General features: G+C 46.1%; 1 protein-coding gene across 4 annotated transcripts in view; it reads left to right on the top strand.

Moving 5' to 3' along the window:
* Nucleotides 1-27,579, top strand: part of MYO5B (myosin VB) — a 370,856-nt gene that overhangs the window by 211,997 nt on the left and 131,280 nt on the right. For all 4 annotated transcript variants that reach the window (XM_059894726.1, XM_059894725.1, XM_059894727.1 and 1 more), the window contains exons 6-10: nt 7,108-7,251; nt 8,815-8,896; nt 14,554-14,661; nt 18,514-18,623; nt 23,466-23,731. In XM_059894726.1, coding sequence (XP_059750709.1) covers nt 7,108-7,251; nt 8,815-8,896; nt 14,554-14,661; nt 18,514-18,623; nt 23,466-23,731 — 710 coding nt within the window. The remainder of the gene's footprint in view (nt 1-7,107; nt 7,252-8,814; nt 8,897-14,553; nt 14,662-18,513; nt 18,624-23,465; nt 23,732-27,579) is intronic.

The following is a 27,579-nucleotide window of genomic DNA, read 5'->3' as shown; positions in this document are numbered from 1 at the left end:
GTTACCTTTGTTGGCATGGACAGGTCTTGCCTGTCTCTTCACCACCCCTACCTCCCGGCTGGGTGGCCTCAGAGCGGCCGATGCAAGTGCAGGGCCAGAGATATTTCCAAAACCTTGGGTCTAGCTATAGTAAACCATGTTATAGGGTCAGAACTCCATTTCTCTTTTTCTTCCGTTCCTTATAAAAGCTTCATTCTCATGGAGTTGAGCTAAATGGCTGCACAGTCCCTGAGCCAGCTTTGATTTCCTGCCTTTGAAGCTGAGGCTCTTCATTATTGTCTGGGCTGCAGTCTGGTAGGAGTAGGCCCTTCTGCCAGCCCCGAACAGCCCCTTTGTTTCAATAAGAAGAAATTCGGTTGAGGCCAAAAGCTGCCAAAACAGCATCAGGTTTCTCTGCACAGCCTTGAGCCCCGTCGATTACGACACAAAGCACCAGTGTGGTTGGTCCTTCAGTTTATTTTGGAGCTGGCGGAACAAGAACCTGCCTGGACCTTCCCAGGTCCCCTCTCTCTCCCTCTTCCTTTACCAAGTGCAGGAGTAAATTGAGTCTCAGTTCATAGGAGCTCGTTGATTATCCACGCAAACTCTCCTGCCTACAGAGTTACATTATCCAGAGAACTTTTACTCTCTGCTGAGTAATCAGACACACTGTGTTCACTAAGAATTAGACAAAAGCAAGTTTTGGTATCTGCTCTTGTATGAATTGGGAAATGGTCAATACAGTTGAAGGCATTTTTACCAAACAGATAAAAACAAACAAAAAAACACTTTTATTAGATTACAGTTGTTCTTAAACTTGACTGTGCATCAGAATCGCCTGGAGGCCTTGTTAAAGCAGATAGCTGGGCACCACCCCCAGAGTTTCTGGTTCAGAAGGGCCTGAGAATCTGCATTTCTCACAAGTTCCTAGGTGATCCTGATGCTGCGGATCTGTGTCCAACACCTGTTTGAGAACCATTTATTGAATAAATATTAAAAAGGTAGGAAGGAGTCACTGGAAAATATGGAAGAAAAGGGAATAATCCCCCATGATCCTACAACCTGCTAATAATTGTTCCATATTTTGGTATATTTCCTTCCAACTTTTTCACTGAATATTATAGTATATGCCTTGTCCCCATATTATTAAGCTTTTTACAAACTTATTGGCTGCGAACATACATTAATAGATGGTTTTACCATAATTTAACTTCCTTTTGTCAGACATTTAGTTGGTAGCCTCTTTGCTCAGAGCATTTATTCTAAGCCCCAAGGTGGTGGCCTGGCCATGGCCTGGATTCAGGAGACGATCATGGACTTGAGTCCACACCCCCCCTTGGGCTGTCTACTGCACTTAAATGGAGGCAGCTAAGACAGCACTCTACGATTAGCATCACGTTTCATCTTAGGTGGGAGTGAGACCAGGATTTCAGCTTTTCCTTTGCCTCTGAGTTTCAAAATTCAGTTCATCTTTTAGGTAGCAAGATTGCAGAGACACAGAGTGCCTCTTCTTTTGGAGGAAAAGTACGTAGTTATTCTGGACAAAACAGGGAAGGGAAGAAACCTGTTTGATCTCTGGTGACTGAACACAGTTCTTGTTAGCCAAGATAGGAATTTAGTGAAGACAGGTCACCACATTATTAAGCAGGTACAAGACACAGGGGGAATGATTTTTTTTAATTTTATTGTTTTGTTGTAATAAAACATACGTAATGTAAAATTTATCACCTTAACCATTTTAAGTGTGCAGTTGAGTGGTATTAAGTACATTCACAACGTTGTGCAACCATCACCACCATCCATTTCCAGAATTTTTTTTTAATCATCCAAACAGAAACTCTGTACCCATTCAGCAATAACGTCCTATTCTCCCCTCTACTCAGCCTCTGGTAACCTCTATTCTAACTTCTGTCCCTGTGAATTTGCCTCTTTGGTGTCTCTCATACAAGTGGAATCCTATGACATCAGTCCTCTTGTGTCAGGCTGATTTCACTTAGCATAATGTTTCCAAGGTTCATCCATGTTGTAGCATGCATCAGGACTTTGTGGGGTTTTTTTAATGGCTGCATAACATTTTGTTGCATGTATATACCACATTTTGTTTATCCATTCCTGCGCTGATAGTTGGGTTGTGTCCATCTTTTGGCCAGTGTGAATAATGCTGCTGTGAACATCGGCGTGCACCTGTTTGGGTCGCTGCTTTGGGAATGTTTTTTAAATGACCGTGATCTGAAATGATCTAGTGTTTTCAGTATCTGTTATAGCTTGAGTAGGCTGGTGGACTGCTGGGGAGGCATGGAAGAAATGTGAGAGCAACATGCACACCCCTAGAGAAGGAGAGTGTGTACATGACCCAGCCCAACTTTGCGTGATGTCACGTAAACAAATGCTACAGTGGTTTGAGCTCAAAACATTACATTTCTACAGTTGTGCAAATTGGTACTTTGAAAATTATGTGGGTAAGTCCAGAGGGCTCATTCTGTCAAGTACAGAGTTTTGTTATCATAGAGACTATCCCTTGAGCTGTTATTGAATATTACATTTGAGAGAAATATTGGACATGAACATGGGGAGGAAGAATTATTGCCAGGAAGAACTCTAGGTGGAATTAGAGTGTTGCCAAGTAGAGAAAGAGCAGCTTCTGCTCTGCCAAGACCCAACTTTTCACAAGTTCAGAGTCTTACTTGGGCCCTTGTGTCAGGAAACCCAGTCGGCTTTGTGGCTCCTCAGAGGGTTACAACCAGTGCACGTCATGTTTTAATCAGGGCACAGCTGATTACTGATGGCTCCAGTCCTGTCCCGGGGAAGGTTGGCACCTCCCAACGAAGCAATCAGTTATGGTCATGTCATCACCTCATTATTTCTGTAGGCCAGCAGCTGCAGATGCCTCCTAGGGAGTCGAAGAGTTGAGGGCCGTCTGAGGAGGCGGAATTCCCAGTGGGCTGCGCTAAGTGGCAGTTGTTTGAATTAAAGGTGGCTTGAGGGTGGATTGGGATTGGCTGGGGTGGATTGGGGTGATTTATTGTCAGCGCCAGAACTCTCTGACCCCATTCTGTTTAAGAGCTTGTCAGCACCCTGGGAGTGATTTGTTCACAGGTCTGCACTGATTAAAAAGATATTGCTAGCCAAGAGACTGATAGAGCAGGGACAGAACCCAAGCCCAGCCCAGAGGGGTCACATGGCTTCTTGGGCTGACTGGAGTCTGCAGGCATACAACTCTAGGAGCCCCAGAGACTCCCCTCAACCTGGGAGAAAGAAAGGGGGCTAGGGGTACAGTGAGCAAAATTGACAGAAACTAAGACCAGTTACTATGTAATTTTCAGGGTTTGACTTTTTTTTTAAGCTGAAGAAGCAAGAAGGCCTACAACTATTAACCTATTCATACAAGAATCCGCCCCCAACATACCTTACCTTCTCCTCTTGTTTTCTCTCATGTTTCAACACACTCTAGCCATTCCTCACTTGTTGGGGCTCTCACATACCTCTCTCCCTTTGCCTACACTATATTTATAAATAAAATTCCTTTTCCTTCCCCACTGGTAAAATTCTACTCACCCTTTAAGATCCAGTTCATCTTACACTTCTTAAAGCGTTTGCTGTTCTGCCAGCACTGGCTAATTTCTCCCTTCTCTGTTTCCACACTGGTTGATATGCATCTCGTTATTGCATATAATCCCAATCATATTAAAGTGATTTGTTGCAGTCCATTTTTACTTTACTACATATTTGTATATGTATAAACCAGAAAAAAGGTAGTTCTTTTATATCACATATAAATGGTATCATATTCTGTTAACCACTTTGCAACTTGCTTTTCACTCATTGTTTTTTTATTTATCCATGCATCATGCTCTAGTTTAGTTTAACAGCTTTTTGGCATCCCATTTATGAATATTCCACATTTTATTTATCTCTTCCTCCTATTGGTAGACATTTAGATTGTATTTTTTATTGTTAAATACAGCCTGCATTAAACATTCTTTTGCACACCCACTTGTACACTTGTGTGAGTTTCTCTAGGTAGTATCTAGAAGTACAGTTGCTGGATTGTTAGGTCCTGCAGGTCCTTCACACACGTGTAGAAGTTGGAAGTTCTTCATGCCTAGAGTAGAGTTTATGGTTTGGTAGTAATAATACAAACAACCCCTTCCCTTTGTGGGCACCATTATATACTTTCAAAGTACTTGTAGATCCATTATATCACTTCTCAAAGCAGCCTAGTGAGGTAAGGAGGATAGACCTTTTGGCAGTGATCTTTAGACTGTTGGCAAGCTTTCCCTAAGCTACCACAAGGAGTGATCTCAGATATGGTAACGGTTCTTGTTGCCATTTTAGAAATGACAAAATTCGAATTTTTTGAAATTTTGGAATCGAGATTTTTTTGTTTGAAACTAGATAATCCTTTAGAATTTTACACAAACTGGCCTTTGCTGATTGCACCCTCCTGATGTTGTTAACATGTTCCTTTGGCCTCTGTATACCCTTTGAAAGGGTAGTAAAATTTAGAGGCTTGATTAGATTTAGGTTTGTTTGTTTGCGCGTTTGTTCTTAAAATCCAAGAACCCTTTATTGGTGGTGTTATGTATTCCCATCAAGACGCACAGAATATTTAGGTGTCTTTTGGTGATGTCAGCAGCCATTGCTTATGCCTAGATCTATTAATTCATCAGGAGTTACAAAATGGTGACGTTCTCATTCTATTTTTCCTCTTGCATTTATCAACTGGAATAAGTTTAGGAAGAGAAACTTCTCCTTGCCAACTAGTTACGCTGATAGAGTTTACACAGGGAAGTTAGGATGGATGTTTGATTCCTTATCTACTGGTTGTCAGAGTAATGAGTTGGTTCCCTGCCATCCTCTGAAAGGCTTTTCTCCCCTTTCTTATGAAAAGGTAAAAGTGAGGATTCATGTCTTTGTCTTTATCCTTTGATTTGACCTGGCTGTTTGAGATGAGAGAAGTCACCCACATGGGTGGCAGCTCCTGTCTGGTGGTGAGTAGTTTGGAGAGTTGGAAAAGGACTGTGAAACCAAGTGGAATGAACACAGACTGTGGACTCAGTTATATCTGAATTTATATCTTGGTGTTGGCACTTCCCAGCCATGTGACCCTGGGCACACTGCTTACCCTCTCTAAGCCTAAATTTTCCCATAAGTATGAGGAAAGTTGATAATGCCTCTCCCCTGGGATTCTTGTCTGGATTCAGGGAAACTAAAGGGATCCCAGCCCAGGACCTAGCTTGTGATGGAGGCCTGGGAAACCATCACTTTTACCTGCATTTTAGGGAATACAGCCCTCCTTGCCACTTTTCAAACAGAATAGGCTTCCTGAAGTCTGACAGTGGCTTGTCACATGGTGCCTTGAAGGATCAGGGCTCTCTTGGAAGTGGGTGCAGTGAAGCCTCTGCTGAGATGATGAGGTTGGTGGGTGCTGAGGGGCATGAGTGATGACGTAAACTCCTCGGATTAGTCATCTCTTGACGGTCGTTTCAGCTTGGCCAGACTCCAGCCTCGCCCTGACCTTAGGGGTGTGTTCCATGCTCCATGGTTCCCTTCAGAGCGATGCAATGTACTGGGGTTACACTTTCCCCACTTTCCTACAGAGGTACACACTGTATATGTGATGTATAGGTTGCTGTATACACTTTAAACCCTAAACGAAAAAAATATGTATTCATGACCCTAACAGGAGATTTTAGGGACCTACAGAGGCAAGTGACCTTCGAGGACAAGGACTTCAAAATTCTTATTTCATAGGAAAGAAAACCAAAACCCAAGTTCATCTATGCTTCCATTCACTCAGATGTTTTGAATGCCTGCTCTGTGCTGGGCACTGGAGTGAGTGCGGGAGGTCCCATGGGGAAGCAGACGTGCACACCCCGCTCTCACGGAGACAGGGTGGTGTCTCGTGGAGATGGGGGTTAGGGAAACAAGGGGACGTGCAGAGTGAGGCCTGGGAGAACACATGGTGAGGGAGCTCCCCTCGCTTATGAGGCCAGGGTAAGCCTTCCTGAAGAAGCCACATTTGAACTGAGACCAGAAAGAAGAGGTGGAGGGAGCATGGGCAGAGAGTGTTCCCAGCAGAGGGAACCGTGTTTGTGAAACTTGGGGGGTGGGGGAGGAGGCAGAGAGAACATAGGTCTTTTGAGAAAGAAAAGCAAGTTCAGAATCATAAGAGGCTGGAGACAGAGGGCAAGAGTGATGAGAGGCCAGGCTGGGCTGGGTCCCTCAGGGCCTCCGAAATCGTGATCTTCTTTTAGCCTCTTTGTGCCTCAAGTTTCCTAGACAACTGAAAAATTACAGTGGATATTTTTCAAGTGTTGTAACCACCTGAAAAGTAAACATGTGAAAGGGGTTTCAATATTAGTATGTTCATTACCAACCCATCAGCAATGTGATGTTTTATAGAAAGTGAATAATCACACAGTGAGACCAGTCATTTAGCCACTCGTCTTTTACATTATTGTCTCGTGTTTTGAACTGTGTCCCTGCTGCTGTGTAAGAAATAGTACCAAGAGGTTGATGGCTTCCTGATATGTCCTAGTGATTATGTGTGTGTTGGGGGGAGGGGGGCGTTTGACATTTGGTCTCTTTCTAGGAATTACCATTTAACAGTTGGGAATGATATTTGACATTTGATTAGTGGAGACCTGATCAAAGTGGATTAAGCCCTGGAAGATTCCTTTTTCTCACAGAAAGTCTAGAGCTCTTGGGTGCTGGCATTGATTTAGTGGCTCAAGGATGTCAGAGCAGTGGTTTCTGTGATTCTCTAGACCTTTCCCTCGTGGTCCCAAGGTGACTGCTGCAGCTGTAGCCATCACATGCACATTCCAGGTAGGAAAAGGAAGAAGAGAAGAAGGTCAATGGGGTGCACCTTCCAGCTGTTTAGTCCCCTTTAGAGAGACCATCAGTCAACTCATCACTCTCATTGGCCATCGTTAGGAGTAAGGGAAGAAGGAAAATGAAGTTGTTTTGTTTTCTTTTAGCTTGGCCCATTGTCATCCTAATAGTAGAGAGGTTCTAGAAGGAAGGAAGAGGGAGGGAATAGAGGTGCCGCCATGAGCATACAGTCCTGAAATTTAAGAAAACCCGCCATGTTGTGCACACTTTTTGTTTGTTTGTTCTGCACAGGCCATTGGGAATGCTAAAACCACTCGCAATGACAACAGTAGCCGTTTCGGAAAGTACATTCAGATTGGCTTTGACAAGAGGTACCGCATCATTGGGGCCAACATGAGGACCTACCTTTTGGAGAAGTCCAGAGTGGTCTTTCAGGTGAGCCCTGTGACTGGACCTTCTTGTATTTTTTCCCGTGGATTTTTACTCGCTCCACGTTCTGCTCCCTATGCCCAAAGAACATCTCATTGTTTGAACCTGGATTTGGATAGACTTGTTCTTTCGGTTTTCATTTTTTTTTCATTAGTAAGTATTCATTTATAGGCATCAGACCTGAAAAATTTTTACTCAGTATTGATATGTTTCAGTGAGCATTGTTTTTATTTATTTATTTATTTTTAAATAAATAAATACCATGCATATACCATGCAAGCACAATATTTATCTATCTATCTATGTATTTATTTATTTATTTATTGGCTGTGCTGGGTCTTTGTTGTGGCACGCAGGCTTCTCTAGTTGTGGAGTGCGGGCTCAGTAGTTGAGGTGTGTGGGCTTAGTTGCCCTGAGGCATGTGGGATCTTAGTTCCCTGACCAGGGAGTGAACCCACGTCCCCTGCATTAGAAGGTGGATTCTTAACTACTGGATCACCAGGGAAGTCCCAGGGCATTGTTTTTAGATTCAGTCAACAAACATATATTGTTTGTTATGTGCTAGCCCTGTGCTAGTCACCAGAGATACAGTGAAGAATAAGACTGTTGTGTTCTTTGTGGACTTCGGAGTCTTGTGATCAGGGGAATGTCATATAGGGTCTGTGGATTTCAACTTTCACCAGGAATCTTATTTGGTAAGTTATATTAAAAAAAAACAAAAACCTGCTTGACCGCTTACTTCATTTCCTTTTCAAATAAATGGAGTTCTCGCTTCTCATGTGACTCAGTTCTTCTTTGCTCGCCTTTTGTCCCCTCCTTCCCAATTACTCTTTGGCCTCTTGGTGACCCTCTTCCTCCTCCACCCTGGCCTTTGGTGGTGGTCATTGCAGTTCACAACCCCGAGAGCGGTTCTCTCCACCTCCCAGGTTTGGTTGGACTACCTGACATCCTTCATTTCACTGCATCAGAGCAAGCAGCCTGCTGTGCTGGCCGCGGCTCTGGCCAGACTCCCTGTGGGCTTTCCTCTTCCTTGCTGCCCTTGCTCAGGCCTCTTGAAGCCCCCGTCCCACCCATCACCACCACGACCACTCCGCCAGTTTAAGGCAGGTCTGGCCCCATTGTCCCCTGGAAGTCCTGTCTCAGTCGTGGACCTCTCCTGACCATCCCAGCCTGACATGATGGGCAAGGGCGTAGCTTTTACTTAGTTCCAGGCGTCCCAGAGGAGAAAGGGAGCCTGCAGCAGGGAAATGACGGTCAGCCCACCATGAGCCCGGCAGCACGGTACCTGAACGAGTGCTGATCCACCGAGCCGTCCCTTGTGGGGTAGCAGTGATGTTCTGTAGAGGAGGAAAAAGAAAACCCCTGTGTTCTGCATAAATCAAGAGGTAAAAGTCCTCTGGTTGGCAGAAGGCCCCATAACGGTGAATGAAAAACCTGGAGGTGGGAATTGAAGGTGGCAGAGGCGTGAAGGAAAAGCCTTGACCTCTGTCACCCTGGAATTAGAATGGGCGAGGGGACAATCTTGGGGGTCCCTGCCCTTAACACTGCTTAACTGTTTTCCTCCTCCAGGCAGATGATGAGAGGAATTACCACATCTTTTACCAGCTCTGTGCGGCTGCCAGTCTTCCGGAATTTGAAGAGCTCTCACTAAGTAAGTACACGGGCTGCGTGCCCGTCCTGGGGCTGGGCTGCTGCTGCCACAGGTGGGGCATCTGGGGGCTCTGAGGGAGAAGGTGTGCGCGGCTCAGCGTCCTCTGTCGCGGGTTCTTAGCTCTGCCTCACCTGTGGGCACAGTCCCACCCCTCTGTGAGTTTCATGCCCACAGGAGATGAGAGGATAAGAGGCTGGGGGTGGAACAGTGTTTTGCAGAGCACCAGTGAATTGACATGCATTATTATTTTGAAAAATATGTTTTCACTCTAGACGCCCTGAGAAATGCGTCTCAACCACGAGGATCTGGAGATTTAGCTAATGCGAATCACTTAATTGTGGCCGACGTGTTTTAAGTCATATTTAAGGATTGAGACAAAGAAAAAGAAGGAAGGGGGTGAGGATAAAGCAGGGGTAAGACGGGGTTGGCTCAAGGGGCATATTGATGAATCCCGGGCGACCCCACGGAAGGTGAGAGAGGAACTTAAAGAGTTTAACTGGACCACTGAGCCTCAGCTGGGCAGCAGTGCCCCGATTCCTCGCAAGCAGGCGGGCAGCCTGCCCACATCCACCCTGCAGCCTGGAGGCCAGAGCGGAGCAGCCAGAGTGGGGTGCCAGGGGCATGCGTCAGCGTTTTGCTGCCATCAGCTAGGAAGACAGCCTTTCAGGGGGTCCCAGTCACCCTCCGTTTCTGTTATTATTGTCTGCTAAGAGACTGTTGTCTGCCTGGAGACTGTTGACTTGGAGCTAGTGGAGTTGAGAGCCAGGACAGAGCAAGAAGGGCGAGCAGGCTTTAGTTCTTGACACCATACCGACGTAGCCCCGCTCCTTGGGTCTGGAGCCTTCCCCGTTCTATGTGCACGGCCCTATCTTGGAATATTGGCTGAGTCCTGCCACTGAGTTCTCCAGGCCATCTGCTGGTGGATGCGTGTGGTGAGGGCACGCCTCAGGGCCATGCAGCTTCCCTGTGCCTGGCCTGTCATCTGTATTTCTGGGAGGTGTGGGTAGGTCCAGTACTAGCAGATGGTGTACAGAGCTGGGTGTCTAGACAGAGGTTAATTGGCTTTTGTGCAACTGTGTGTCTAGACAGAGGTTAGTTGGCTGTTGCGCAACTGTGAGAGAAGTAGACTTCTGAGGCTTTACTGTCCCAGAGCCAAATCCTCACCATCTTAAGGACCCGTCACCAGACCCACCTCTGACCACTCCAGCCTATGCTCCCAGTAGGTAAAATACATCAAGTAGCTCAAACCTTGGTCTGCCCTCCTCACTCTCTGCTTTACTTGCATATGGATTCTGGTGGCACTCAGTGCCTGTGCCATGCAGTTTAGCACTGGCTCCTCCGTTCATTCATTAAACCCCATGCAGGCAAATTAGGCCCTGGGGATGCAGTGTTGAACCAAATGTTGTGGGTCCTGCCCTTGCTTCGCTTACATTTACAATACGGATTAAGAAGGGTATGCTAAGGCGAAGCACAGTTGAGGTGGGTCAGAAGCTGCTCAGGGAAAGTCAAGTTAAATGAGGTCCCAAAGGAGGAAGCCTTGGATGATACACATTAGACTGGTTTTGTGCTGTACTCTAGCTGTTCTGTGCTTGCAGGTCTGATTCTCCCCAGTGAAGTCGTAAACTCCTCGGACAAGGAGTGAATGTTACAAGCCTTGTTTGATGGGCACTGCCCTGAGCTGGCAGCTTGGGGCTCTCATGCTGGCTTACAGTCACAAGGGACCAGGAAGGCAGGCCACGTTAAGGGCCACTGCCATCCTCCCCCCTCCTTCCACAGGCCCAGCTGGACTTCTCAGGGCCAACCTGCGGGAGTTGAAAACTTTTTTCTTAGGGTCAGTTTTATAGAAAATGAACGAATGCTGGTAAGATCCATCTGGCTGTATTTGGACTATTTTATCCCAAACGTAACTTTCAGGTAATAGGAAAGAAATCCTCCTCCCCACCCCCCCACTTACAGGAGTGCATTGAGGAGAAAAATGACTTTTCCTTACTCCGTGTTTCAGCAAGGTGCAGGCTCCTTGGGCCCCTGGCTGGAGCAGTTGAAAACTACCCGATTGGATCCATTTCTTGCATTCTTACCTGCGTGTGCCCTCTGAGAGCATCTTGGAGTGAAGTGAAGAGCCTTTGATAAGCTCTCGTGCTCAGGCATGAGGCTGTCTTCTGCCTTGTGGGTGGATGGGCTGTGAGCCCTGAAGCTTGACGTTTATAGTTCCACAGATAACCCTGGTTGAATGGATGGAAACATCAAATAAATGAAGGACTAGCCAGTGACTTCTAGTGAATATTCAGACCTGCCTCCCCTCCTTCCCTCTTTTCTTCACCTAAACTGTGCCGTTCAAATGCACAGAAATCTCTGTAAGACCCCTTGGCCCTGCAGGAATTTTGTGCATTTGTCTTGAGAATGAAGTGGACAGATGTGCATACAGCCCCACTTTCCTCTGCCCTGTGGTTGGTGGTCTGTTGCATTAAAATGACCTCGGGATGAGATTTAAAAAAAATAATACAGTGAATAATGTGTTAGAGTGTGAACAAATGATGGTAAAAAGAGGTATAATGGACCCACATTCCCTTAAATGCAGCCTTCAGGTAATAAGGAATAAATCCTTTCTTCTTTTTCGTTTCCGTAGCTGCATAGATACAGTTTTATAAACACCCTCTCTTGCCTTGCACAAGTCAGAGTACAGCCTACCCAGGTGAAGTGCAAACCCTGGGCCGTGGCCTTGATGGTCCATTGCTCTAATCACTGGCTTCACGACCCTTCTGTACACTAGTCTGATCCAGTGAGCCAGTTAATAGGGAATTTTGTGATGTATATCTCCTTGGGAATTCTAAGTAAAGAGAGAGACCCAAACTGGAGGACAAGAGACCCCTCTCTGGGATGGGATGATTGGCTTCACAGGCCTAAAAGGAGAGCTGAGATCCAGGCAGGCAAAGCAAATAGGGGAAGAGTGACTGCATCCTGTTGGGATGTCTGTCTTATTAAGAGGGTCTGGGAGTGACGTTAACAGAGGTGATTGTAGCGTTAAAGCAGATGGAAAGGAGATGATTATTTTGATTGGATTCAAATCATTCAGTAGAGAATGCTGTGATTGGCTGGGGTGGCCCCTGCAGTGATGAACCTGAGCAGGAAGAAGTTACTCTGCTGGGCCTGTGAGTTTGGGAACTCAAAGCAGGGAAGGGTGAGGAGGTCTGTTTCACTCAGAACATCAGGCAGTGGGACCCTGGCCTTTGACAATGAAAGGTCTTTGATAGATGCTGAAAATGCCTCCTTCCCTCCAATATGAAAGCTTAGTGTTCTTTTTGGAGTCTCAGGTGACTCTAGTGTATCAACTGATACTTTTGATTATGATGTAGGTTGTATTTATGGCTAAGTCATGGGATGTCATAGATAACCATTTCCTTAATTGGGTGATCAAGGAATGGGCTCACAGGCCTGGCCAAACCCTGGGTGAGCCTGGGAAACCCCTTAAAGCCCTATGGTGCCCAGTTTGCCTGTCTGAAAAATGGGAGTAAATATACACTTGGCCCTTCATATCTGCAGGTTCTGCATCTGTGGATTCAACCAACTGGAATTCGATCCATGGTTGTGGAGGGCTGACTGTACTATACCATTTTATATAAGAGACTTGAGCATCTGTGAATTTTGGTATCTGTTGGAGGTGGGGGGGGGGTCCTAGACCCAACTCCCTGTGCATACAGAGGGACGACTGTATTCAGTCGTCTTCATATGGACACAGTAAAAAATCACCAAATGAGGTGTTTTGAAAGGTGAGTGTAAAGGGGAAAAAAGAATTGCTGCTTTTATTAAACCCTTGAAGCTGTTACATTACTCCGTGCCGGAGCTTCCAGGGTGATTAGATATGAAAGATCCAAATATGCTATTTTCCACAAAGACCTAACGTGACTTGCTTCATCAGAATTCGCTTCTGCTGTGGCTGTGAGTGAGCTCAGGGCCACAGTCCTTCGTCTCCCACTTCAGGTGCCTGCAGTCATCAGAGTGGGTTGAAGTCACTCCTCCAGGAAGCCTTCCCTCATAAAACATGACCAGTATTCTGCTGTTCATTCCCATGTGCAGTGTTGCCTGTTGGTTGTGTGTGAGACTGGGGTTTGGGGCTGAGTTCTGCCACTTCCTAGCTGGACCTGGTATCGTGGACTTGACCAGTGGGAGGAATTGGCGGAGTGCAGTGTGGCTTGGAGCATAGGATCAAGGTGGGAAGTGGGAGAGACCAGGAAGGAGATGTCTGCAGGGCCATTGATGGCATGAACAGGGGTAGAGCTGAGGAATGACAGTAAGGAAGCTGGTGTATCTGGGACATAGAGGTGGGGATGGAAGGACTAGGCGTGAGTCTGGAGTGGTCGGAGGAGGCCACTTCACAAAAGGTCCTGGAGGCCCTTCTAGGGTGTTGGACCTTTGCCTTGAGGGCAGTGGAGCAGGAGGGTGTCTCCAAAGGGCTTTAAGTAGGGAGTGGTGTGATCAGAGTTACCAGAAGTTTAAAGGAGGATTTAGAAAGGACAGGAGCAGAAGCAGGGAGAAAGACTTAGAGTCTTTTGGAGTCTTTTGCAACAGTCCCCAGACAACAGATGCTGAACAGGTCAGACCCTGGATAGTGGCAGTCGGGATGGAGGAAGGAAAGAGACTCAAGAAATTCTTCGGAGATCAAATCGGGAGGACAAAGTGTTGAAGGAGGACTGGGAGTTGCAATGAAGCTGCATCTAAGCATGTGTAACTGATGTGCCTTCAACCGTATGTGCCCAGGTCAAGAGAAAATCATTTAACTGGTGTTTTCAGGGGAGGAGGGAGAACAGCCAGTGTCCAGTTTTGGCATCTTATCAAAATCAAACATTATACACTTAGAAATGCCAAGCACTGGACAGAATTGTACCACACAAAGGCATTGTAATTTGTGAAAGTTGAAGTGATTTTCGAGGGTGATTTTGTTGAGGTGCAATTGTTGCCTTACATGCTGGCTCTCAAGCCCTGTAGTTCAGATACTCCCCAGGGCTCGTTGCACTTTTGCCCTCCACTGAGGGTGGCTCTGAATTCTATGGCGGAACCTGGGCCCCTCCTCACTAGTCATCCCCAGGCTGTTAGCAGAGGCCTGACTGAAGAGGAAGTAAGCCGGGGGATGAGAGTCTCAGCCTGCATTTGTACACGTGCTTAAATAGCTCAAGGGGCCCCAGCATTTAAAACAAACAAATCATGTCCCTCTGGGCGCATCGTTGCCCTTCATGTGTCAAACGAGGTTGTCAGACTAAGATTATTGACGGTCATGGAAGTCTGGTTCTAGGGTGGGTGTACGTTTTACTGTGTCTATCAGAGCCTTTTAACAAACAAGTCTGTGGTGAATGCTACTGTAACTTGAACTTGCCATGACTTTTATGTTCCCTTGTTTTTCACATATCAGTTTTAACACAAATGCAACAACAGGTTCTGTCACTGTGTTGTAATTTTCTGTCTTTTGTTACTCAGTTTTCTCTCCCACTTGCCGTTGTCAGTAAAGATGATATTTGAAAGAGTTCCACATCCAGCTGGGAATAAACTCTGGCCCGGGTCAGCTTGCTCAGGGAGTGGACATCCTTGTGGGGCATGGTCTGTGGTGAACCCGGGGATGAAGCGTCCCTCCCGTGCCTGATGCCTCACCTCCTTTCCCACCACAGCCTGTGCCGAGGACTTCTTCTATACGTCACAGGGAGGAGACACGTCCATCGAGGGTGTAGATGATGCTGAGGACTTTGAGAAGACTCGACAAGCCTTCACACTCCTTGGTAAGGAACTTGGGGATGGGGAGAAGGGCCCAGAGGGTTGATTGCATGGAGAAAAAGCACGGCAGTGTCCCACTTTGCTTGCCAACCTTCATGAGCTGGTGGGGAAGCCCTCTTGCTCTTGGTGAATATCTTCATACTCTTATTCCATCCCAACCCTTGGGCTCCAAAGCTTATGGCATGGAACTTTGGTGCCCTTTCTTAACAATAGGATTTGAGAGTTGATCTCTCGGGCATTGCCAAGTACTCCTTTTCACTCCCTCAGGGCGTTGACACCGATGGATGAAAACCAAGAAGAGCCGTGTCTTTTTGTGTTGAGGGTTTGAGGCGGTGTGTTTTAGCAGAAGGAACATGCCTTAGGGACCGAAACCACCCATGTACCACAGTCAGGGTCTCCAAGTGGGAAACAGACTGCAAAGGTCTAGTAGCTCTGCCATACGTACAGTGTTATTTCTGTTGTTGCTGTTTCCATATAGAACTTAGCAGTGGAATCCATAAATCAAGATCTCTCTGTCCTTCTGGGTCATATAAGACAGTAGAGCTGGAGAAAACTGCCCCTTTCCCCAGCCAGTTTTGGGGGAAAAGAGCCCCCAAGTGGTAAAGTGGAAGGCAGTCTGTGCTTAACTGGAAAACTGAAGTGGTAAATTCCTGGGATCTGCAGCCAGAAAAGGGGAAGCTTGGGAAGTTAGCCTGAAATCCACAAAATGGCTCAGGAGGACCTGGTGCTTTTCCCAGCCCCTCCCTGACAGACATTTGGCTTTTGAGTCATGTGACCAAGCCAGAGCAGCATTTCTTAGGTTCTTTGGGAATCAGGGAGGTTTCATCCAATGGCCAAATAAAGCATGGCCAAACAGGACATGCCCTGATCTCCATATGGGGAGAAAGTCAGGACTTCATGTGCTGAAATCTGAGTGCTATTCACTTCTCTGGATAACTGGTGGATAGATGTGGTTTGCCTTTTGTACCCATGAGGCAGAAACCACACTGGTTATTCCAAAAGAGAAAAATTACTGTAATTGTTAACAAGAGCAGTAGTAGATAATTAACTATAAATAAGAGGATTTTAGGGGTCTAGAAATAGTGGGTGTAAAAGAACTGTCTCGAGGGTGAGGCGGAGCAGCCAGTACAGGAGCTGTTGACTAGGAGAGCCCCCCATGCCAGGCTGAGATTTCGATCACTTCTAGGAGGATGTGGCTGCCCCAAGATCAGGAAGCCCTCTGGCGGTAAAGGAACCTGCCAGAGGGTGTGGGCCATCCCTGGTCTGTGTAAGCAGCCTGTAGTGCCCTGGGGTGTGGTGGAGCCAGAACTTCTCAGAAGCAGCTGCTAATGGGGGAGCACGGCCTGAAGACACAGCTGGAACTCACCTGGCAGGTGGCTGGACTCCCAAGATGAATACTGATGACTGTGGAGGGCCAGAACCAGGAATGGAGATGGCTTCTTGCTGCTCTTGCCTTGTGAAGTCCTTGCAGTGCCCTCTGTTGACCAAGTGTGACATGCCACCGGCAGGCCAAGGGGAAGTGTTTACAGGGTCTAGCACCAGGGTGACAAAGCAGGGCAAAGAAGGGTGGATTTGAAGCTGAGGGATGATAAACTGGGTACAGGTGTCCCTGAGTTCCCCAGCACCACAGAGCTGTTTTATTCTCCAGCGTTGGGGAGCAGGTATAGAGGAGGCTTGATGTTGAGGAGGAAAGCAGTTGGCTAAGAAAGGAGAAGGCCCCTGTAGTGCTGGTGTGAGCAGTGGGCATAAGCTGATCCAAGGAGATGGTTGTTCCCTCCAAGGCCCTAAGGAGACTAGGTACTTTCATTCTCAAAGCAAATGGAATTTTTAAATTTAATTATTTTAATAAGCCATTCTTCCCTACTCTTTAATAAACATGGCCATTTTTTAATTTCCAGAGGTTGGCAAACTTTTTCTTAAAGGACATGATAGTAAATATTTTGGGCCCTCTTGGCCATACGATTTCTGTAGCAACTACTTAACTTTGCCACTGTAGTGTAAAAGTAACCATAGACAAAATGTAAAAGGAAAGATATGACTGTTCTAATAAAACTTTATTTACAAAAACAGGCTGTGGGCTACGAGCCTTTCAGATTTAGTGTTTGATTTTTTTGTTTATTTGTTTTGTTTTGTTTTGTTGCTTCCTGTAAAGAGGTACCGCTTACTCAGAGAATCCTGTATTAAAAAGGGACTTTCTGGTCAGTATAGCATAGGAATCCTAACTATTGTTAGGATTCCGTAGTCAGTCATCCAGTGTCTACTACTTAAACTCCTACTATGACAGGGTGGTTAGGTCTTTGGAAATTGACAAAGCACTGGTTCCTAAGAATAAGAGAAGGGGAGAGGAAAGTGCTATATCCCTCTCATCCTGTGATGGGCCCAGCACCCACTTCCTGACTAGTTCTTCTGTGGGACTGACTTGAGAGCACTCTACAGTGCTTTACTCCCTATACAGGTGCAGAACCGTCCAGCCTCCTGTCTTGTCCTGGGTTTCAGCCTCTGGCTTTAGCTGGTCTTTCTTTTGCCATTCTTACTCAGTTACACTCAGGACATCTGCCTAAATTGTTCACCCTCTGGCTGTTTTTTGGATTATTAGTTTAAGTAAAACCAGAGGTTTGAACAATGCGTGCATTTCTGTAGACATTTTCAAGGACTTCCGTCTGCGTAACAAGTATCAATACAGTCATTCTGTCACTCATGTTTCTGAGCACCTACTGTGTGCCAGGCACTGGGGATAGAATGATGAAGCAAGAACAGGGATTCATTGTAATTTTTTTTAAGTTTGTATATTTTGAAGATGTTGTATAATAAAAATTAAAAAGTAAATCCCTGACCCTATGAAGTTTACACAGTAGTGGTCATCTAACACTTTTAAAGTGTAGAGTTAATTTGTCTAGTTCATGCTTGGGTTGTCCACTTTGTTGATTATCTGAGTAAAGTTTTTAATCCTAACATGACACATCTTTACTCCCATTTATATAGGTGTCACTGACTTTTTTTTTTTTAAGCCTAAGTAAAATATTGCCTTAAAAATAAGTAACGGCATCTGGGGAAGAATTTGGAGAGCAACTGTATTATCTCTTAAACTGAATGGTAGGTCAACTGGTGTTCATTATATTAGTCTGTAGCCTTTTTTTAAGTCTGAAGTATTTGGTAATTCAAAAAGAAATGATAATGCCTTAAAGCTAAATATAAATTTTAAGAGAGTATCCATGTCTTTGATAACGTACATGCATAAATAACAAAATCGACAGTAGATATCTGCTGTCAGTGGCTCCAGAGTAGGTGTCTGTGTCTATAACTGACGGAACAGATAGTGTGGTAAACAACAGCCCCCAGGGGAACAGCCAAGGGCCAGGTGGCCGTCCAGCCCCATAACAGCACCCCCAGGAGAAGTTTCTCCTCTTCTTTCTCCGTTGGCACTTCAGATGTGTGTCACAGATGTTTGCAGGATATTACGTTGGGGGAAAAATGACTGCAGATAAATGACCATTCTTATTAAACTCATAAAAACATCCGTAAAATGTTGATTGAAATGAAGTCCAAAATGGGTCTGCTTGATTGCTGCCTCTCCTTTGCTCTTGGAGAAGTGAAAATGGTAGCGTGACCCATCTGTTTTGATCAGGACAATCACCGTGAAGATATTTATCTTTTAGTCCAAGGAGCCCCTTTGCCCTCTGAGCTGTTACTGTGAGTGGTAATTACTTGGTGAGGAGCCTGGATCAATTTAGGAGTCACTGGCCCAGAAAGGAAAATGAAACATTTTTTCTTAAGTCCTTAAAAAGAGGATAAAACATCATTTCTATCTTACCCTGGATATTGAGTGTCTGTCATTCATTCATTTTTTTTTTCCCCAGGAGTGAGAGAGTCCCATCAGATAAACATTTTTAAGATAATTGCTTCTATCCTACACCTTGGAAATGTGGAGATTCAAGCCGAGCGAGATGGTGAATCCTGTAGTATATCAGTAAGTTACCCACCAGCACCAGAGGTAACATTACACAATTTACTCTGTTCATACGGTTTTATACAACTGAAATGTCTTTACGCTTAGAGGACATTCATAGGTTATTTATTCTTAAGAGTAATGGCTTCTGTTCCCTTACTGATAATTATTTAAAACAACAAATCCTTTTCAAATCAGCTGCCATCAAGTTTCTGTCGCTGAGGGCGGGGAATTTAGTGGTTACTCAATAAATTATTTTTGATGGTTTAATTTCCCAAGTACCCGAGGTCCCATGGAATTCTACAGTGTTATCAGCTCATGATAACACTTTCGGTCTGTGCTTGCAGGGATATGAAGGAGTGTTGGACACTGTACTTGGTGACTGTCTCCAAGGAGCTTACAATCTGATTGGGTGGACAGGACAGATAACCACAGTTGCCAAGATTTTGACAGTACAAAGGAGAATATTGAGACATCTATATGACAGTATTGCAAACTGTGAAGTGCTCCATAAATGCTCTTACTGACTGTTACTTTCTTGGTGCCCAGTGTAGTACCTTATATATGGTAGATAAAAAATGTCTAAGTGGGTGGGTGGGGGAACACTGCCGGTTACAAGTAGTATAGACAGCATGTTGTGGGCTCTCTGGTATGTGATGGTGTCGGGCTGGGCTAAAATACTGATATTCTGACCTCGAGTAAGGAATCTGCAATTGTTTCTTTTAGGCCTCTTTTGTGTCCATTTATGGCCAAGTCCTGGGAGGTACAAAGTATGATTCTTGCTACCAAGGTCTTAGAATTTAAATAACTGGGGAAATACAGAAGACAGTACTACAGAATATGAATGTGGGCATGTGTCCAGGCCACGCACAAGCTGATCCTTTTTCAATTGTGCAGACATTTTTTAACCCAGTTAAACCCGGCCCTGCCTTGAGGGAGAGGAAGTCCTGAATGGTAGCTGGCATTTGGCCGAGCTCGTCACCCCCATACACCTACAAGAGAAATAGCCTTGGGTTTGGAGCCCCTGGCCCCATCAGGCCTGCCGCCATCCTCGGCACGGAGTCTGCAGCCTCATGAGAGGATCACCCGCTGGGCCCAGTGGGAAAGCAGGGAATGCTGGAACTGGGCAGTGCTCGGTGCCCCGGGACATCGGCGTGTGTGCGTGTGCCTGTCTGCGTGTATGTGCCTCTGTGTATGTGTGTGTGTGTGTGTGTGGCGGGGCAGTGTGGTTGGCCGTGGTGATGCTGTGAGACAGATTGAGGTGGGCAGAGGAGAACCCGGTGCCTTGGTGGGGTGGCGGATGGGCCTCTAGTGCAGGCCAGACGCTCTTTAGGGCCAGTGAAGCATTGTCCCTCTCGAGAAAGGCACAGAGGGTCTGTGCCTCCCCTCTCAGCACGTCCCCATAAATGTCCCCCGGTTCCTTAGGGCAACCGTACTCTGCCTAGTGTCGGGGACAGGTGAGTTTAGGAACATTGGCATTGAAAAACTCCTGATTTAGGCTGGCCAAATGCAGGAAAGCTGACAGATTTCCCTTGGCCTCCACCCTCCCCTTCCCCCAGTCTCCTTCTTCTCAAGGTCACCTCCTGGTCACATCCCCCATCGTGGGTTCTTACAGCGTTCATGCCTCTCCTCCATATCTCTCGGCGTGGGTGTAATTTTACATTTATTATGTGATAATTTGCTGTGTGTCTCTCTCCCTCGTGAGACTCCACAGTCTATGCGAACGGGGACTGTTTGCTCACTGTTGTATCACCAGCGCCCAGCACAGCGCCCAGGACTTGGCAGATGCCCAGTAAGCAGATGGATGGATGATGGAGGCTCCCTAGGCTCAGGGGTGCCGCAAGTAAGCGAATAGATGAGCCCTGGGCGGGGCTGGCGGTGAGGCCCGAGGACCAGGGCCAGTGAGTTCCTGGGCGCCTGTGGCTGTGGGTTGAGCGGGACCAGGGCCTCTTTGGAGAGCCAGGACTTGGGCTTATCAGGGAAGTGTCTCTCTGATCTTAGAGTTGATCTTCGGCACCAGCCTCTGCAGGGACCTTCGGGTGAGAAGGAAAGTGAACGTTTACTGGTGGTATTTGATCGATGCCCGTTTCCCCCACTAAACTCCAGGACAGTGTCTCCTGTGCTCACTCTTTTAGCCTTGACACACACTGGCAACCACTGAGTGTGTGTGTAAAGACTGTGTGAGGGAGGGATATCAGGGCACACTTGGGGAAGGGGGGGGACGGAGGACACAAAGGGTGCTGGAGGGAGGGGAGGATGGCTGACAGGTGGAGGCTTGGACACCAGGCCCTTACTCTCAGAGACGACAGGAAGTCAGAGGTTTTTGAGCACAGGTACGTGGTCTAGGCTGGTCTCATTGTTCTCCAGTTAAAGGCTGTGTCGAGACGAGAGCTAATTGAGACTGAGAACTCGGAGTCAGGGCTGCCAGGGTTCAAATCCTGGTTCTGCCACTTACTGATAGTTTCTTACCTTTCTGTTTCCTTATCTGCGGGCGGGGGTGATATTACCCACCTTGGCACAGGGCTCGAGGACTTGGGTTCTCGACTGTTATCATCATTGTTGGCAGAGCCAGAGTGGACCTTCTGAGCGTCTGTCTCCCTTCGCAGGGTTGGAAAGACTAAGGCCCAGAGAGAGGAAACTCTCTCTCTAAGGTCATAATGACAGTTAATGGCAAAGCCCAGCCAGCGTTCTTGCCCCACACCACTGCCAGCCCTGCTCCTTCCTCTAGATGGTCAGTCCCTGGAGCTGGGGCTGTCTTCCACTAGCCTGATGTTCCCCATCGGTGCCCAGCACACTGCTGGGCGCACAGTGTGTGCTCGCTCGAGAAATGCTTTGCTAAATGGTTGCTAGTGCAAGGATTTTGGTTTATGCCTTGGGTGCGTAGGGTGGACCTCCTTCTGTGGAAGGGGTGTCTGTCCAGATGCAGTGTGCCTTCTGCTTGGTAGTTGTTATTTTTAATTAAAGCATGAAAATATGTTCCATAACCGCCAGAGTTACCTTGGAGATGCAATAGCATGCAATTACTTGGACACCAGAGGCAATTTGTTTCATGAATTTGGCAATATGGGCCCACAAAATTCATCAGCTGCCTATGATGCTGGCTGTCTTTAATGGATTTAGCATCATTTAATTAAGCTTAAGTGTAATTGCATAATGTTAAATCAGTTTCAGTTAATACCTTTAATCAACAGTCAGGAGCGGGTAATAGATGGGCAGGCCACTCCCTGCTGCAGCCGATGGGAACCTGTCCCGTGGTGATGATTGAAAAGTTCCAGAACTTGTGGAATTCTCTGTGTGTGTGTGTGTGTGTATGTTTACAGAGTATGTTAACAAGCCGGTTCCACCACGTTCAACCTACTGTCACTCTCCCCGTCCCCCACTTTTGTTGAGTAAACCCAGTTAATGGCCTTTGTAACTATTACTCCAACTCCACAAACCATACTCCGGAAAAACTGGCCTTAATGATTTTTGGAGGTTCTTTCCTACTCTGACATTTTATTATTTTGTAATTGTGTGTATTTGGGTAGATGGATTTTAAGTATCTGTAGGAGGGAGAAAAAATGGCCTGGGGAAATGGTACAGTTATCTGTGTTAATTTTCATGGAACAAGCCTGCATTTACATCCTACGTGGTGGCAGCGTCATCAGAAAATGATTCCCACAAGCAATTCAGGGCCATTAGGAGGTGGCACATGACATTCTAAAGGATTCCCTTTCAGCCTCGGAGTTATTAAGCTCTCCAGCAGGCTCATGGCTGGGTTATCAGCTTCCCCTGGGGGATTTAGATGAGGGAATGAATAATGGGCGAGAAGAACCTCTAGAGGAAAAGCAGGTTTTCTGTCGGGGTGTTGTGAATGGGCAGCAAGGGGGACCCCGGACACCTACACACTTGGGCGAAATAAGACAAGACTCTGTGGCTGACTTGGTTATCAGGGACTCAAGGGCAAGGTGATGTGATTGGTACTTTGGGTAATTGAGGGTCAAGATGAAATGCAGCTGGCTACCTGGGTGCGTTCTTGTACTTCTCTGGGGCTCAGTTTCTTACCTGTAAGTCCCTTCGCTGGAAGGGACTTACGCTGGAAGCATCCCTAGTTTTTCCCAGCTCTAAACATGAATATCAGTTACAGTGTTCCAAGTGATCTTCCCAAGTCAAAATTTGTTCCTTATTTTTTGCCATTTGTCCTAGCTTTCCACCTAGATTCACTTTCTTTCCAAGTGGCAAGTGCTTAAAGAATATAAATAAGTTCAGTTATGTGTTTGGTATGACTGGGGCTAAGATGAAAGCAAATCTGCTTGGAAGCTTAGGACGGTGTGATGTCAGTGTGCTGCCATCGTCCAGGGGGGTCAGCTCAGGGTTCATTTCCAAGTGCACTGCTCTAGATCACGTGCTAGCCCAAGGTAACCCTCAAAAGCGAGGACCCTTCCGGGGCTGTGGATTGAGCACTGCATGTGGAACTCTGCAGTTGGAAGCTACATTCACTGTGATTTTGCCTCTGGCTCCTTATTCTTAATGGATTATCTGTTCCTAAGTTATCAGTTCTCATCCTGCTCCCTTCACTCTGGAACGCTCTCCTCCAGTTACCGTTCAGGCCCTGGCAGGGGAGGAGGGGACAGGGAAAGTGGAGAGTTGTTTTTTAAAGCCCTGCTGATGATTTGTTCATTAGCAGGTATTATCAGTCTGAGCGACACTCTTTGGGCCCCAGTTGTCACTTAGTGGTGTGAGAGTGCATGAGATGGCTGGGGCAGTGGCTAGGGATGAAGTGGGGTTCTGGGGGGCCTAGAGTTGGGTTCCTTCCTTCCCTAGAGCATGGTGGTGGGCTGTCCTCCACACCCCTCCTGAACCCTTCTCCCGTGTCTCTTCCAGCCCGAGGATGAACACCTGAGCAACTTCTGCCAGCTGCTGGGGGTGGAGCACAGTCAGATGCAGCACTGGCTGTGCCATCGCAAGCTGGTCACCACCTCGGAGACCTACGTCAAGACCATGTCCCTGCAGCAGGTGGTCAACGCGCGCAACGCCCTGGCCAAGCACATCTACGCCCAGCTGTTTGACTGGATCGTGGGGCACATCAACAAGGCCCTGCACACCTCCCTCAAGCAGCACTCCTTCATCGGGGTCCTGGACATCTACGGGTAGGACTGTGCCTCCTCCCGCTGATCACTGGTGTCTTCCTGCTGGCATTGTAGAGCCAGCGGGGACCCTGGAGACCTTCCTGGTGGTTCTCAACCAGGGGAGTGTGAAATATGGGGGAAGGGGGCATTTTTGGTTGTCACAGTGACTGAGTCTCTGAGGCCGGCACTTGGTGGCCCAAGGCCAGGGATGCGAGGTGTCCTGCAATACAGAGGACAGTCCCGAGGAAGAATGGACCCTATCAAACACCAGTAGCTCCCCCACTGAGAAACCCCACAGACATCCCTTTGTCCTTTTGGGAAACTGAGGCCCAGAGATGGCAGTGTCTTGTCCAACATCAGACTGGAGGTTTCTGTGAACTTAAATTCAGGTTTTCTACTTCAGTTATGTTTTATTTAAAACTGTCATCCGACCTCATTCACGATGTCACCAATCAAGGTGATTGTTTTAACACTGTAATTGTGCCCAGTGCTGCGATACAGATTGATATTGTGTGTGGTCATTCCTGAAGTTTCTCTGCATTTTAGAATTCTAGCCTAGTGGAAAAGACGGTTACTCATAACGGTGTAACTTACAGGGAGAGGCAACCTGGCATGTAGAAAGTGTACTTCAGTAGGCACTAGGAGACTGGCTTTCTGACTCATTGCTGTCCCCAGCTAGCTGAATGACCCTCTACAGATCACAGCCCTTCTATTCTTTAGTTTCTATAGCTTGAAAGGAAGTTTTGAGCCACAAGTCTCTCTTAGGTGCATTCCAGGTCCTTCTAGAATTGCTTGAAATTATATGTACTGGGTTGAAACCTTACCTGCACTTCTTTTATGATCAATGTCCTGCCCTCTTTAAGCTAATAATAGATGAAATCCTCCTGGATCTTTATATCATAGAGGTCATGGTTTCTGTCTTAAAATAGAACTGTAGATCCTTAGAAGTGCAGAGTTGTAAGAGCCATGATACTCTGGTAGAAACGACTGCTCAGTGGGCTGACAAGCTGGTGCTCGCCTTATGTTGAGGCTGTAGTAAAGGAAAACCTCCTCTAGAAGCGGCCGCTTTCCCATGCAAAGATAGGCTGTCCCAGCTCCATCTCTGCTGCTCTTGTTCATCACTGGGCTTCTAATCAAATCATGTCACATGCTGTGGCAGGAAACTTGATTTCTGGCATCACAGAGGCTTCCAGAACATGCTGAGGAGTTAAGTCACATGCACGAGCTACATAATACAAGAGACAACAGAAGAAATTGTAACAGGGTCGGTTTGAGGGTTTGGACACTTGGTGCTGTACAAGTTTCAAGGCAGAAGAGTGCACGCTTGTTGGCACAGTCAGGAAGAGCTTCACGTGGAAGGTGAGGCTTGAGCTCGATCTTTCAAGGAGAGAGTAGAACACGGGCAGTGGGGGGAGACCCTTTGGGACAGGAGCACAGTCCAGATGGTAGGAAAAAAGCCACCTCCTAGGTGATGAGGAGCACAGTGGAGGATGACCTGGGGGGAGGCAGGAGAATGCATCCTCCCCGGGCTCTCCAGGGTCCTAGCGGAGTGACTGTGGACATGCCACTTCTCTTCTGCTCCATCGAGAGCCTGTTTTTGACTCGGCCCTTCCAGTTGCTCTGGGGAGAGCAACATAGAACAGCCTGTGCACCCTGGAAACATACTACCGAGCTGTCAGTAATTAATTCTGTGTCATTCATCCCTCTGCCATGAGTATTTTCAGGTAATTGGGTTTCAAAAAAACTGACCTTTAGTGTTACCTTCTGATGTAAGAGCTAGAGAAAGTCAGGATGCAGCATCTGACCTGGTTCCCTTAATCTACCTGGGCAAGAATCTATTTTTACTGAGTTTTCGGTGTGGGAAGATTAATGTGGAGACTCACTGTTCTTGTTGGTTTTTTTTTTTTTTAACATCTTTATTGGAGTATAATTGCTTTACAACGCTGTGTTAGTTTCTACTGTATAACAAAGTGAATCAGCTCTATGCATACCTATATCCCCATATCCCCTCCCTCTTGCGCCTCCCTCCCACCCTCCCTATCCCACCCCTCTATGTGGTCACAAAGCACAGAGCTGATCTCCCTGTGCTATGCGGCTGCTTCCCACTAGCTATCTGTTTTACATTTGGTAGTGTATATATGTCAATGCTACTCTCTCACTTCGTCCCAGCTTCCCCTTCCCCCTCCCCATGTCCTCAAGTCCATTCTCTATGTCTGTGTCTTTATTACTATCCTGCCCCTAGGTTCATCAGAACCATTTGTTTTTTTCAATTCCATATATATGTGTTAGCATACGGTATTTGTTTTTCTCTTTCTGACTTACTTCACTCTGTATGACAGACTCTTGGTCCATCCACCTCACTACAAATAACTCAATTTCATTTCTTTTTATGGCTGAGTCATATTCCATTGTATATATGCGCCACATCTTTATCCATTCATCTGTCGATGGACACTTAGGTTGCTTCCATGTCCTGGCTATTGTAAATAGAGCTGCAGTGAACATTGTGGTACATATCTCTTTTCGAATTATACTTTTCTCAGGGTATATGCCCCTTAGTGGGATTGCTGGGTCGTATGGTAGTTCTATTTTTAGTTTTTTAAGGAACCTCCATACTGTTCTCCATAGTGGCTGTATCAATTTACATTCCCACCAACAGTGCAAGAGGGTTCCCTTTTCTCCACACCCTCTCCAGCATTTATTGTTTGTAGGTTTTTTGATGATGGCCATGCTGACTGGTGTGAGGTGACACCTCATTGTGGTTTTGATTTGCATTTCTCTAATTATTAGTGATGTTGAGCATCCTTTCATGTGTTTGTTGGCAATCTGTATATCTTCTTTGGAGAAATATCTATATAGGTCTTCCACCCGTTTTTGGATTAGGTTGTTTGTATTTTTGATATTGAGCTGCATGAGCTGCTTGTAAATTTTGGAGATTAATCCTCTGTCAGTTGCTTCATTTGCAAATATTTTCTCCCATTCTGAGGATTGTCTTTTTGTCTTGTTTATGGTTTCCTTTGCTGTGCAAAAGCTTTTAAGTTTCATTAGGTCCCATTTGTTTCTTTTTGTTATTTCCATTTCTCTAGGAGGTGGGTCTAAAAGGATCTTGCTGTGATTTATGCCACAGAGTGTTCTGCCTATGTTTTCCTCTAAGAGTTTTATAGTGTCTGGCCTTACATTTAGGTCTTGAATCCATTTTGAGTTTATTTTTGTGTATGGTGTTAGGGAGTGTTCTAATTTCATTCTTTTCCATGTAGCTGTCCAGTTTTCCCAGCACCACTTATTGAAGCGGCTGTCTTTTCTCCATTGTATATTCTTTCCTCCTTTATCAAAGATAAGGTGACCATATGTGCATGGGTTTATCTCTGGGCTTTCTATCCTGTTCCATTGATCTATATTTCTGTTTCTGTGCCAAGACCATACTGTCTTGATTACTGTAGCTTTATAGTATAGTCCGAAGTCAGGATTCCTCCAGCTCCATTTTTCTTTACAAGATTGCTTTGGCTATTCGAGGTCTTTTGTGTTTCCATACAAATTGTAAAATTTTTTGTTCTAGTTCTGTGAAAAATGCCATTGGTAGTTTGATAGGGATTGCATTGAATCTGTAGATTGCTTTGGGTAGTATAGTCATTTTCACAGTGTTGATTCTTCCAATCCAAGAACATGGTATATCTCTCCATCTATTTGTATCATCTTTAATTTCTTTCATCAGTGTCTTATAATTTTCTGCATACAGGGCTTTTGTCTCCTTAGGTAGGTTTCATTCTTAGGTATTTTATTCTTTTTGTTGCAGTGGTAAATGGGAGTGTTTCCTTAATTTCTCTTTCAGGTTTTTCATCGTTAGTGTACAGGAATGCAAGAGATTTCTG

This window comes from Balaenoptera ricei, chromosome 14 (genome assembly GCF_028023285.1).
Source record: "Balaenoptera ricei isolate mBalRic1 chromosome 14, mBalRic1.hap2, whole genome shotgun sequence".
NCBI classification, from domain to species: domain Eukaryota; kingdom Metazoa; phylum Chordata; class Mammalia; order Artiodactyla; family Balaenopteridae; genus Balaenoptera; species Balaenoptera ricei.
Note: the sequence above shows the minus strand (reverse complement) of the source record. Positions and strands in the feature narration are given on the sequence as shown.